The sequence below is a fragment of the Heloderma suspectum genome, chromosome 4 (assembly GCF_057233095.1).
Source record: "Heloderma suspectum isolate Gila_16-S chromosome 4, 16-S_ref, whole genome shotgun sequence".
Lineage (NCBI taxonomy): Eukaryota > Metazoa > Chordata > Lepidosauria > Squamata > Helodermatidae > Heloderma > Heloderma suspectum.
This window is the reverse complement of record NC_139461.1, coordinates 311,902,149-311,915,183: the sequence shown is the minus strand read 5'-3', so window position 1 is coordinate 311,915,183 and position 13,035 is coordinate 311,902,149. Positions and strand designations below refer to the sequence as shown.

Sequence of the window (13,035 nt, the reverse complement as noted above, 5' to 3'; positions counted from 1 at the left end):
TCCATGCTGGCAACTGGGTAGAGTCCTCTATCGCACTTGAGGGCAGCAGGCTAGCTTGGGGGGCACAGGGCAAGTGTGTGGCACACGCAGCTCTGCCCATCCCTCTTCTTCTCCTTGCCACCGCCTGCCAGCATCTGCCGCCTGACGCAGCTACTTCACTCTGCTTAATGGTCGGGGCAGCCCGTGGCCCAGCCTCTGGAGCCAGCACAGATCGCCTGGCTGTCTGCCTTGCAGCCTGCTACCAAACATGCCCTGTCTTGAGCAAACAGAAAGGGTGGGGAAGAGAGATTGTAGTCCCAGCCGTTAGGTATTATGGTCTCCACCACTGCACTCTTGGCGTGTCCATCTTGCAGCCTGCCTTCCTGGAAACAAATCAGTTTCCAGCCACGGGCTGGAAGTGCGGGCCGTCTGCTATCGTTTAAGCTGCTCTTGGGAATGGTAACAGTCAGCTGATGCCAACAATGTCATGATTTACGATTTGCTGGATTGGTGGGCAGTGAACAATCCAGCAAAGAGCAGTGGTCTTCTGCACCTCAAGGCAAGAGAGAAATCCTCCCCAGGGAGCACCCTCCCATGCCTTGGTCACATGTTAATGATCTTAACACCCCTCAACACCTCCAGCGCAATCACAGTCCAGGTGGCTAAAGAGTGAGCAAATGGTGGACTTTTCATAGCCATTCCACGCAAGTTGAAGGGTGGCTGCAGCCACGCCACCGACCGTGAGGAAGGCACCACAGGGGGATTGTTCTGGATTAAATAACACAGAGTCCAGGATGTGATTATACGAGTGCAATGTAATTTCTTCCCTATGCTTGTGACAGCACCACTGGAATATGTATGAGGGAGGGAGGGAGGGAGAGGTCATGTGACGCATGACCAGGGCCAACTAGATGGTGTTGGGTGATGCGGAGGATGTGCCCTGGTCCATCCTTCCCAAAGCGGGTGCCCTCCAGAGGTGCTGGAATGCAACTCCAGCCCAACACATCTGGAGGGCGCTGGCGTGGCAGAGGCTGCCCTGGAATCTGTGCACCCAAGAGCCTGTCGGTAGCCTGACTGTGTAAAGGGCCTGGTTGTCTACTGGCTCCCCCTTTTTCATTCCACCAGCCCACATGGGAGCCGCCTGCATCTTCTTGCTCCGAGGCTCTGCACTGCATCTTCCGGATCCCTTCCATGTTTGGGAACATTGCTGAGCAGCAATTGAAAATGACACACACAGTGCAGAGTCACTCTCTTGCCCCCCCACCCCCCACCCTTGCCTCCCCTAAGGTGACACCATCCAAGACAAGAGAGATGAAGAGACATCCCACTCCAGAGTCAATCTGTGTCACCACAAGGTTCAAGGCTGCTCCCCCCCCCCACCCTCAAGAGTCCTGGTGATTGCACCTGCAAAGCGAGACCACAAGGAGTCACAGAGGATGGAAGAGAGCTCTGTGATTTACTGAAGAGCTCAGCTCTGGAATCCATTTTCAAGGCTAGGGTTTAGCCCTGGAACAAGTGAGAAGAGCTCCCTGGAGCATGCATCAAGTTCCTTTCGAAAATCCCTGGATAACCACAATCAACCCCCACACATCTGGGATTTAATTAGAGATGCTAGGGATTAAACCTTTTGCATGCAAAACATGTGTTCTAGCACTGAGCAATGACTTTATCTCAGGGGTGTGGGACCTCTCTCACCCCCAGGGCCAAATTCAAGTTTGGAGAAGTACTTGGGGGCCACATTCTAGTGGTGGGTGGGGCAGAAGGCAAAAGGGGCAGGGCAAAATCCCCCCCAAATACCAGCATATTGGAACGTAAAGTTCTTACTGCCGGTACACTTGTGCTTGGGAAGAGGCAAAGAAAGCGAGGGCAGGGAGGTGAGCAAACCCAGTCCCTGGCGTCTGCTGGAAAAGAGGCGGGAGGGGGGATCAGAAGGAAGTCAGCAACACGCTGCTGCAGGGGTGGGGGGCCTCCTTCAGCCCGAATTCCATGTCAGAGAAGCTCTCGGGGGCAGCACCCCAGGGGTGGGCAGGGCCAACAGCAAGTACCAGCGTGCGCTAGCTCAAGCCCTTGCTGCCAGCAGCGAAGCCTCAGGAGGGGCATTTCAACCTTTTAGAATAGGAAAAAGCCTGCACAAAAGCTAGGAAACCACCAGATGATGGGAGGTTGAAGGGGAAGGGGTGGGGCCAGGGCAGGGGGCGTGGCCATCTGGGAACCTCAGAGGTCTGGATTGGGACCCCAGGTAGGCTGGATTTGGCCCATGGGCCTGAGGCCCCACACCCCTGCTTTCTCCTTTCCTTTTGCAGTCGAACAAATAGGCTAGACAGCGGCGAGCGCAGGACTGTTTCTCCTGCAGGCTGCTTTCAAGGGTTCGGTGACATCTAGTGGAGACCTTGAGCACCGCAGCAGCTGTGGTGCCCGGGAACCCATCCTAACTGTGCCAAGCACAGGCTCTGGAGGGCAGCCCAGAAGTGAGGACGGGACACCGGCATGGATGACCTGCATAATGTTTCCACACATGAGCCCACTAGTAAGGTGAGGGGCTTTCAAGGATTCATCCCATAGCACCGGTTCCACATTTATATATGTCCTTCCATTAGTGACCCCAGCCAAGACCGAGCTGGATGTCAGAAGAAATGTTCTGGCACGCCGGAGTCAGAAGTGAAGGAGTCAGAAGTCACCCAGCTCCTGGAGAGTGCAGGCTACTCCTGCTGCCCTGACTTTTTCCTTCTTCAGCTCCTCTCTCAACTCCCCGCAAGTGGGTTTCAGTGGCAGCCTGCCCGGTGATCTCCACACTGCCACATCCAACTCTGTCTTCCCCGTCCTCCTCCTCCTCGACTTCTCTGCTGCCTTAGATAGTGTCACTCGCCCTCTTCTGCTCGACTCCCTTTCCATGACTCAGTCCTCAGCCACCTCTCTTCCTCCCTGTCAAATTGTTCATTCACTATTTCCACAGGGGGAAGCTTTTCATCTGTACACTGCCCCTGGGTGACCTCATTAAACCCCATGGAATTCAATACCACCCATGTACACGTGATACCAAGCTCTGCCTCTCTGCCCTGGAACATCCACCCCATCCAGTTCTGCATTTCCAACTGCCTATCTGATATTTTCACTTGGATTCCTGCACCGAGCAGAGGGTTGGCCTCGATGGCCTTGTAGGCCCCTTCCAGCCCTACAATTCTACTAAAAGCTACCGTGCAGTGATCTCGCCGAGGACAGCCCACAGTTTATGCAGAAGATCCAGGATTTTCGGATGCACATTCATCCCTCTCAAATTGTCAGGGGTCCTGCAGCAGAACCTGTACATTCCCCTGGGGATGCTGGGAGTGGCTGGGGGATGCTGGGAGTTGTAGTCAAACAGACACCAGGTTGGGGTAGGCTGGGCTAAAGTAAAGTAAGATGTTGGGACTTATTTCCAAAGTCAGTCTCTTTCAGGATATTTCTAGGGGGCGGTGCATATGTTTTGCTCCACACCCTGGAGTGAAGAGGGCACAATGCCTCAGGAAGTTACTGCTGAGCCTGGTTCTCTTGCTTGAGAGCCCTGGATGGAGCCACCCTGCTGTGCAAGGAACCTCTGGTGTGGTGCGCTGTGCTTGCTTATTTTCTCTTGTGGGTCTCTTGAGTGATCTCGATTACATGGGGATCAGGGGCAGGGGCGGGGACTGATGCATGGAAGATCCTGCTTTAGAGGGTGGACTTGATGACCTGAAGGGTACCTTCTAATCCTAAATACTCCTCTGCTCCTTGAGGCAGGGAAGGAAGGACCCACAGCTCAGTGGTAGAGCACATGGTTTGTAAGCAGATGGCCCCAGGTTCAATCCCTTGCACATCTGGTTAAAAGGATCCTCTTCTGCTTAAGAGCTACCGCCTGACAAGTCTGGGCTGGATGAACCAAATGGCCCAGTTCAGTATTAGGCAGCTTCATATGTTCAGTTAGATAGCATAAAGCTACAGTGCAATACTTTCTTAAAATGTCCATGTTTCACCTAGGTCTGTTGGTTGCTTGGTGAAGAGCAAACAAAATAATTTAACTTTGGATCAGAGTGGGTAAGTCTCACAAGGAAGAATGGTAAAAGAACATAGACTGGGTTATGTGGTTTTGCTACCTTCTCTCTCTCTCTCTCTCTCTTTCTGTGCAATCTGTTCCAGCAAGATCAGTCAGTTTATAAGACCATTTAGTTCTCATTTAGATTTCTTACTCCTTTCCCACACTTCACTTTGTTGGGGTTAACATCAGCCTGGGCATGTAACATCTGCCCCCCCCCATTATTTCCCCACTTTTCAATTTCTATGCTTGAAGAAGAGTGCTGTATAACTTAAAAGCTTGCCTCCCACATTTGGAACATTAACAGTGCAATCCTATAGCTGTCTAGTCAAAAGGAAAACCCACTGAATTCAATGAAGCCTTGCTCCCAGGAAAGTGTGTATAAGATTACAGCCACAATTAGCCAAATAAAAGGTGCCATCTTAGTAGGTCTTGTTTGGTGGTTGGGGCAGACACAGGTACTAAAACTCATATCACACTTTAAATGACTGGCTCTGTAAAAGCCTTTGGATAAACACCCTTCACCGCTGATAGAAATGAGCCCTACATATGGCTAATGTTCATCTGTTCCTTTTTGTCCCTTTCTCTTCCCTTCTGTTTGTTCCCCCAGCAAGATTGCCTCCCCCCCGCCTGTGGTCTTCCGCTCCCCTCTTCCCTGCCACAGACACAGTTGAAGTTTAGACTGTAAATTCCTTGGGGCAAGGAACTGTCTCTTTTGTCTATGCCATTCCAAAAAGCAACTTATACTCAGATGATGCTATACAAATAAACTCCCTCCCTGCTCTGTTCTGGGTCATTCATTCCATGAGACCAGCACTGCTACCATAGCATTGAACAGAACTTTCTTGGGCAGTGGGAGGAAATAAACAATCTGGGAGGCCATGAAACAGCTGCCATCACTGATCATGCCAGGGAAAAGGGCCTTTTCCAATGGGCTGAACTGGAGGCAACGAGCCACGCTGCTTTTGGCTAGAACAGTCACAGCACCTTCTTAGGACATATCTACACCGTAGCCTAAACTGGTGCAATGTGTGTTCCTTCTCCCCAAGGAACCCTGGATACTGTAGTTCTGTGTGGGGAGCTAGGGATGTCTTAATAGAGAATGTTCAGTACCTTCAGCTGACTACAATTCCCAGGATTCTTAGGGAGGAAGTTAAAACAGTATAAAACCGAACTGAAGTTGTAGTGTAGATAATATCCCCTTGGAGACCTGCTCCTTGGCTTGGCATCCTAACAGCCCCTCTTCTACCAAGGGGGCTTAGGATGAGATCCACTCTTTCTGGAAGCCCTCAGTGTCAATTTTGAATCTCTCTCTCTCTCTCTCTCTCAATAAACATCGGCATGTGAGCAATTTAGACGTCATCACTCTCCTGCCACCCAAGGAGACACAGACACCCCAAGGTACCCTAGACCTGCCACTAATTTTCAGCTGCCTTACCAGATGTTCCTGGGTCTGGTGGGTGTCTTTTCACTTCCTCCCCAAAGCCCACTAAACCAACGAAAGAAGAGGCCATAGGGAAGAACGACATGGGGGTGGGCAGGACACGAAATGGACAGGACTGTTTCTGATCCGATTTCTAGCTCTGTTTTCCTGCTTGCAGAATTGTCAGCCCCCAGGTCCTTTTTACACACAGAATAAACCAAACAATATACCCCAACCTTGCCCCAAACTCCACAGATGCCAGCCTGTGTCACGCAGCCTGTGTCTCCCTCATATCAACCACGGCAGCCACCTTGTGTCTCCCAATGCTCCCTCGGGTACCCCCCGCCCATAACTGAACTTTTGCCACCCACCACCACTCTCAGGCAGCCTTTTTCCTGATGACCCGAGGTAACAAAATCCATCGGCTGAAGAGGCCTGAGCTCTCTGGGCTCAGGTAACAGGTGAGGTATTTGGGGAGAGGCCACGGCCTCCTTTTTGGAGGAGGGTAGGGGAGGTGTCCCCTCTTTCTGGGCCTGTTGGTGACATGGAGTCGGGGTGAGGGCGGGGCAGGAAGACAAACAGCACAGCCTGCCCAAAGGAGAGGGGTGTGTGGGGTGAACCCTACCACTGTGCAGCCCGTACGGTGAGCTCATAGAGGGAAAATAGCACCAGTTGGCCTCTCTAACCCCATCTGTGAGTTAGAGCCGGCACAAGGGCAGGCCTGGAGTCGTCAGTGCTATGTGGAGGAGGAACGACAAACCAAAATTGCTAACAAGGGATGGGGGGACCTGCTGCTTTCTGGACCTCCATCTCCTTGCCCCAGAGATGGTGGGAAGGGAACACAAGGCCGGCTCTCTCTGGCAGCTTAGAAGCCAGGCACGGCCCTCAGGCTCAAGAAGTGCCCCTGCAGCACCACACTCAGGGGTTCACAGTTCCTTGCCACTCTACACAGTGGTCTCATATTCCAGCAGCTCCTGGGATGCCCCCATGCTGCGGTACTGCAGGCGCGGCGTTGCAGGAGAGGTGTACTCGAGCGCCAGAATGGTCTTACGGAGGCGCCTGTCGATGAAGTGGGCATCCCAGGCAGGGTATTTCTTCCGAGGCAAGTCAATGCGAATGACGGGGCCCTCTGTCCGTGGGACACGGGCCACGGGGGTTGGGGGGACGCTGGGCCTGACCTGAAAGACTGGCATACAGCTGTCTCTGTCCCCTGGCACCCCCTCCTTCTCAGCCCCTGTAGTCCTTGGCAAGGAGCGTGGGGGGCTGGTGATCACATCCCCGTGGGGGCCTGCACCACTGGGGACCGCGGTGGGCTCCTCGCTGCAGATGCAGCTCGTGTTCTGGGGCCCAAAGATGGTTCCGTTGGGGTGCAAGAGGCAGTAGTAGATGAACATGAAGAAGACACCTAAGGCGAAGCTGGACGTGACAACGCAGACAATGATTAAGGCGTTGGATTCAGAGACCATGTATTGGTCCCGGAACCAGTACCAGAGGCCTGTCAGGGCAGCGTTCTCTGACAGCGTGATGATGTAATAGATGGACATGCGGCACCGGCTCCGGCCTTCCTTGACGTTGAACCAGCAAAAGATGTAGATGATGCCAACCACCATGTTGTAGATGATCTCCTCCCACTTGGACATGCAAAAATCTGTCTCGCCTTGGATGATCCAGAAGGTCATGATGCACCAGTGGGTGACAATGAAGATGCCAAAGTAGAGCTGGAACACGGAGGCGAACAGGGCAAAGGCGATGGCTCGGGCAGCAATGGTGAACAAGTGCCAGAGGACCTGCACCACCGCTCCCTTGTAGGACATGGGCATTTTGTCTTCTCTGGAGTCCCGCAGCACCTTCTGGTAAGAGGCAAGAGTCCAAGCCAGGGACACCAGTGACGCCGACGCCGAGAGTCCTGCCCAGGCAAGTGGAGAGAAGAGGGAAGTAGGGCATTACTGAGGAGGGAGCGTGGGGAGAAAATGGAGGGGCAAGATGGCAGCATGAGATGGGGAGAGGAGTGGATCAGCATGAAGGTGGACCACAAGGAAGGCAGAAGAAAAGGAGCCAATGAGGTGGGGGCAGGGTGGAGCGATGGGTGTGGGGATGCCAAAGAGCTTGGAAGGATGACAACCACAGGGATGGAAGCATGGCACATGTCCATGTGAAGGATGCAGGATGGATGAAAGGAGGAAGGGAAACTGAACAAGGAACACGGATATACCAAGATGAGATGTATATCCATCTATGCATGATGAGATGTGCATGGGAAGGAAAAGGATCCAAGTATCACATCACATCTGTAATGTTGGGCATTCCCGCTTCAATAAAAATAATACAGGGTGAGAGACAAGTAAGAGAAGGGTGGTAGAAGTATAGAAAGAAAAAGTTGTAATTGTCAGGTGGGGGGAGGCTGTTCCTTATGAAGCATTATGGCTTGAGGGGGTGGTAAAGGAAGCCGACAGAGGAAGAACACAGAGAGTTGTAGAGCCATGATGAGGAGTGTGGAGAGAGTGAAGCGAGCCTTGTCCCCCAACCTGGTGTCCTCCAAATGTGTTGGACAACAACTCCCATCACCCCCAGCTGTTGGCCATGCTGGATGTGGTAGAATGGAACTGTACTCCATCTGGTGTATGAACCTGGACCTGGCCATCTGGAGGGCTCCAGGTTCAGGGAGGCTGGAAGAGCGGAATGCTCTTTGCCCTCTCTCAAAATATACAACCACCCAAAGTTGATGGGCAGCAAGTTGAAGAATCAGCTTGTTCACCCAACGCATGTCGAACCTGTGGAATTCATTGCCATAGGAGGCTGACAAGGCCACAAACGGCTTTTAAACATTTCTAGAGGCCGCTGCAGCCAAAGAACTGGCCAGTTATTTCAAAGCATGCTTTGAACATCAGCCTCTGTCATCTCTGTAGCTCATGGTGTTGTACACCTCCATGCCCGCTCTCTCCAAATTTACCTTCCCCATTCAAACTCTACCCTCTGATTTCCGCTTCCCCCTAGTTCCTCTGAACTACTCTGCAGCCCTCCTGTCCTAGCGCTGCCTCCTCTTTCCTTCTTGACCTCCTGCCCTTGTCCTCTCCTTTTCTAGGCCCCTGCTTCTTGGCACTCTCGTTCCTGCCTGTCTTGTCCCTCTGAGCGGCTCGGCCAGAGAGTGTTCTCCCTGCCCCACTCTGCTGTGACATCAGGGCAGCTCAGCCAATCACTGTCAGAGGCTCTGTCATTACCAGCACTTCCACAGCATTCCTTGGTGCACTGCAATACACACTGGGTAATTATGCAGAGACTGGTCTTTCGATGCGTAGTATCCAGTGTTAGTCCTATGTAGGATGCAGGACTGGGCACTCTGCATGGCTGGACTGGAGAGAGAAGAGAACTGAGGGGAGAGGATGGTTCCATCGTTTACAGCTGGCTGGCTGCTTGCTGCCTGTACCCCCCCCATCTCCCAGTATCCTGCTTTGTGTCAGCCTGTGCTGACTGCAGAGTGAGTGGAAACACCTCCCAAAGTTTTCTCCAGCCAATCGGAGCAGAGCGCTATCTCCGAGCCTTGAGACCTCCAGGCATCATGGAGACTTAAAAACTGCCCTGCTACGAGGTGGCGGGCCGCCACCGGTGGGCTGCGCTGGCAAGGGCGCCCCCAAAGGGGGCGCGCCCCTTCAGTTTTTCACATGGGCGAGGGCGTCTTCTATCTTCTCTTCCTTTTTGGTCTGCTTACATCCTGCTCATCTATCGATTGCCTGTCTTATGTGAGCGAGGTGTCCCTGAGTGAGAGCGGGGATCCTCTAACAACAGCAGTTTTCCATATGTTATTGTCGCCCACCCTGGGTGAAAGACAGGGGATAGAGGCTTCATATGCTGGAACTGCTTCTCTGCCTAGGGTGGGAGGCTGTGGTAGTCTGAAGTGGAGCTTCCCTTGCGTGAGAGCGGGGGGGGGGGAGAACTGCTTTGCCGCCTTCCAGGTGAGACAGAATAAGCATGGACCAATGGAACTGGGCTACATGGCTAAGCACTTTACTTGTTTTCTGCTTTATTTTGGTTGGTTAACTAGCCTGATAGTCTAACTGTGACCAGCGGCTGGTTACAACCACAAATTACAAACTGTGATTGTGTTAGTTTGGTTGGGAGTGATTGTTGGATGAGTGGAGTGTATGTGTTGAATGGTTGATTGTATATTTGAATGGTGGGTGGCTGTTGAGTGTGTGTGGCTATTTTTACGGTGGTAAGGATGTGCCTAGGAAACTCTGATACAGGGACCCATGGAGGGGGCACCACTACTCCAGTGACTTGGGCAGAAGGAGATATGGCAGGAGGAGGGGGTTGGGACATCATAGTAGAATGGGTCACAGGTGTTTATACACTGTTCCCCTTCTACCCCCCTCCTCTAGCTCTCATTTACCTGGTAGCCCTTCCACTGTGCCCTCCTGTCTTGCGGTGCTATTTAATGCCAGATCAGTCTGCAATAAGACTGCATTTATTCATGATTTAATAATGGATGAGAGGGCCGACCTGGCGTGTATTACTGGAGTTAACCTGACTCCGCTCTGCCCACCTGGGTACTCAGTCCAGCACCAACATAGCTTGGAGGGCTGGGGTGGGGGGAGTTGCTGTGGTTCAGGAGGCCACTCCACCTTGGAGCGGTCCTTGAGGGGTTGCACCTGGTGTTGGGCCATAGAGACAGATTGGGGATGCTGCTGGTGTACCGCCCACCCTGCTGCCCAGCATCCTCCCTGACTGAGCTGGCGGAGGCAGTCACAAGTGTGGTGTTGGAGGAACCCAGGACAGCGGTTCTGGGTGACTTCTACTTTCATGCTGAGGCTGTCTCCGGAGTTCTAGCTCAGGACTTCTTGGCCTCCATGAAAACCATGGGGCTGTCTCGGTATATCATAGGCCCAGCACATGAAGCAGGGCACACCCTTGATTTGGTTTTTGCTCCAACTTGGGAGATTGGTAGTCTGAAGACTGGGGGGCTCCAAGTTACCCCATTGTCATGGTCAGACCATTTCCTGGTGAGACTTGAACTTACTCTTCTCCCGTGGGCTTGGGGGACCTATTCGGATGGTCTGCCCAAGGAGACTGATGGAATCCAATGGATTTCAGTGGAGAGAGCTGGTGATCCAGCCGAGGCCCTAGCCTCATTGTGGAACAGTGAGATGCAGAAGGCCATCGATTTGATTGCACCTGAGTGCCCTCTCTGGCACTGTGGAGCCCGTTCTACCCCCTGGTATACTGGGGAGCTGCGGTCAATGAAACAGGCTGGACATCGGCTAGAGTGCAAATGGCGCAAGACTCGAAGTGGAGACGACTGAGCATGCTCTCGAGTGCAAAATCGTGCCTACTGCATGGCAGTGTGGGCAGCAAAGAAGGTTTATTTTGCTGCCTCCATTGCATCCTCAAGTAGCCGTCCAGCGGAGCTCTTCCAGGTGTTCCGGCGGTTGTTAACATCTTCCCCAGTAAATGGGGCCCTGGCTCCATCAAGGACCTGCTGTGACCTTTTTGCATATTGCTTTGAGGACAAAATTGCTTGTCTCCGCAGCGACCTTGTTGCTGTTGTTAGTGCAGTACCACTCGAAGTGTCTGATGCCACCATCTGCCCGATTTTGTGGAATCAGTTCCACTTGTTACGGCCTGATGATGTGGACAAGATGCTTGCAATAATGAGAACGACCATGTGCCCTCTTGATCCCTGTCCCTCCTGGCTAATAAAAGCTAGCCGATGGGGTATGACTGGGTGGGTCCAGGGAGTGATAAATGCTTCCCTACAGGAGGGGGTGGTTCCTGCTGCCCTTAAGGAGGCAGTAGTGTGGCCACTCCTGAAGAAGCCCACTCTGGACCCAATGGTATCAGACAACTACCGCCCAGTCACAAATACCCCTTTTCTAGGGAAGGTACTTGAGAGGGTCGTGGCGGACCAACTGTAGGCACTCTTGGAGATAACTGATTATCTAGACCCATTTCAATCTGGGTTTCGTCCTGATTACGGGACTGAATCAGCCTTGGTCACCCTGATGGATGACCTTTATCGAGAGAGGGACAGGGGGAGTGCAACCCTGTTAATTCTGCTCGATCTCTCATCAGCTTTTGATACCATCAACCATGGTATCCTCCTGGATCGACTCCGTGGGATGGGTATCGGAGGCACTGTGTTACACTGCTTCCGGTCCTACCTACGGGGCCAATTTCAGAGAGTAACATTGGGTGATTATTCCTCGGCCCCTTGGCAATTGAGCTATGGGGTGCAGCAGGGTACCTTCCTGTCCCCAATGTTGTTTAACATCTATATGAAGCCGCTGGGAGCGGTCATTAGGGGATTTGGAGCTAAATGCCATCAGTATGCTGATGACACGCAGCAATATATCCCTGTGACATCTGAATCAGGAGAGGCTGTGCAATTCCTGAATCAGTGTCTAGACTCAGTAATGGGCTGGAGGAGAGTCACTAAACTGCAGCTGAATCCTGGCAAGACGGAAGCCCTGTGGGTGAGTGGTTCCCAGGTCCGGGACATAGGCTCATTGCCTGCTCTGGATAGGGTTGCGCTCCCTCTGAAAGATCAGGTCCGTAGTCTGGGGGTGCTCCTGGATCCATCACTGTCGCTGGAGGGCCAAGAGGCTGCTGCGGCTTGGAGTGCCTTTTACCAGCTTCAGCTGGTTTGCCAGTTACAGCCTCTCCTGGACAGGGATAGCTTGACCACAGCGGTACAGGCATTAGTAACCTCAAGACTGGATTACTGCAATGCGCTGTATGTGGGGCTGCCCTTAAGGCTGGTCCGGAAGCTGGAGCTAGTGCAGAACGCAGCAGTTCAACTGTTGTTGGGAGCTGCCCCTTGTCAGCATGTAATTCCTCTGCTGAGGGAATGGCACTGGCTACCTATCCGCTACCAGGCCAGGTTTAAGGTTTTGGTACTAGTGTACAAAGCCCTAAACAACTTGGGACCAGGATAACTGAGAGACCACCTTCTCCCTTACCAACCTGCCCAGTCACTGAGGTCATTGGAGGGCTTGCTCCTGGTGGTTCCACATGGACCTATGGCCCGGTTGGAGTCCACCAGGAGAAGAGCCTTCAGTGTGGTGGGCCCCTTCCTGTGGAACTCCCTGCCTTTGGAAGTCAGGCAGGCACCAAAATGGTGGTCCTTCCAGCGCCTCCTGAACACGTTGTTATTCCAAGAGACCTTCCTTGCATGACCAGCCATGGTTTGTTAAATTCCACTTAATTGGGGTTTATCTTTTTAAAAATGTTTTAACTCTTTTAACCTGCTGTTTTATTCTTTTACTGTGTTGTTCACCACTCCGAAATCTTCTGATGTGGGGTGGTATATAAATATCATAAATAAATACGTAGAGTAGACCCACTGAAATTAATGAGACTTAAGTTAGTCACAATGAACTTAAGTCCCATTAATTTCAATAGGTACACTCTGTGTAGGGCTAACACTGGGTACTACCCCATGGCTACTAGACACAATAACCAGGAATACAACCATGCTGAGAGACATCATATCTCAGTCAATCAGACAATCAGATAGTAGCAGGAGGCTCTCTCCACTGCACACTGCTTCTGAACAACCCTGACTTATCTGGCAAGCCTATAAGAGGGAGGCAGA

At 52.4% G+C, this 13,035-nt stretch overlaps 1 protein-coding gene across 1 annotated transcript in view; it reads right to left on the bottom strand.

Moving 5' to 3' along the window:
• The window catches only part of XKR7 (XK related 7), a 65,596-nt gene continuing 52,561 nt past the window's right edge, over positions 1–13,035 (bottom strand). The window contains exon 3 of the mRNA XM_084854553.1: positions 1–7,353. Coding sequence (XP_084710679.1) covers positions 6,392–7,353 — 962 coding nt within the window. The 3' untranslated portion in view covers positions 1–6,391. The remainder of the gene's footprint in view (positions 7,354–13,035) is intronic.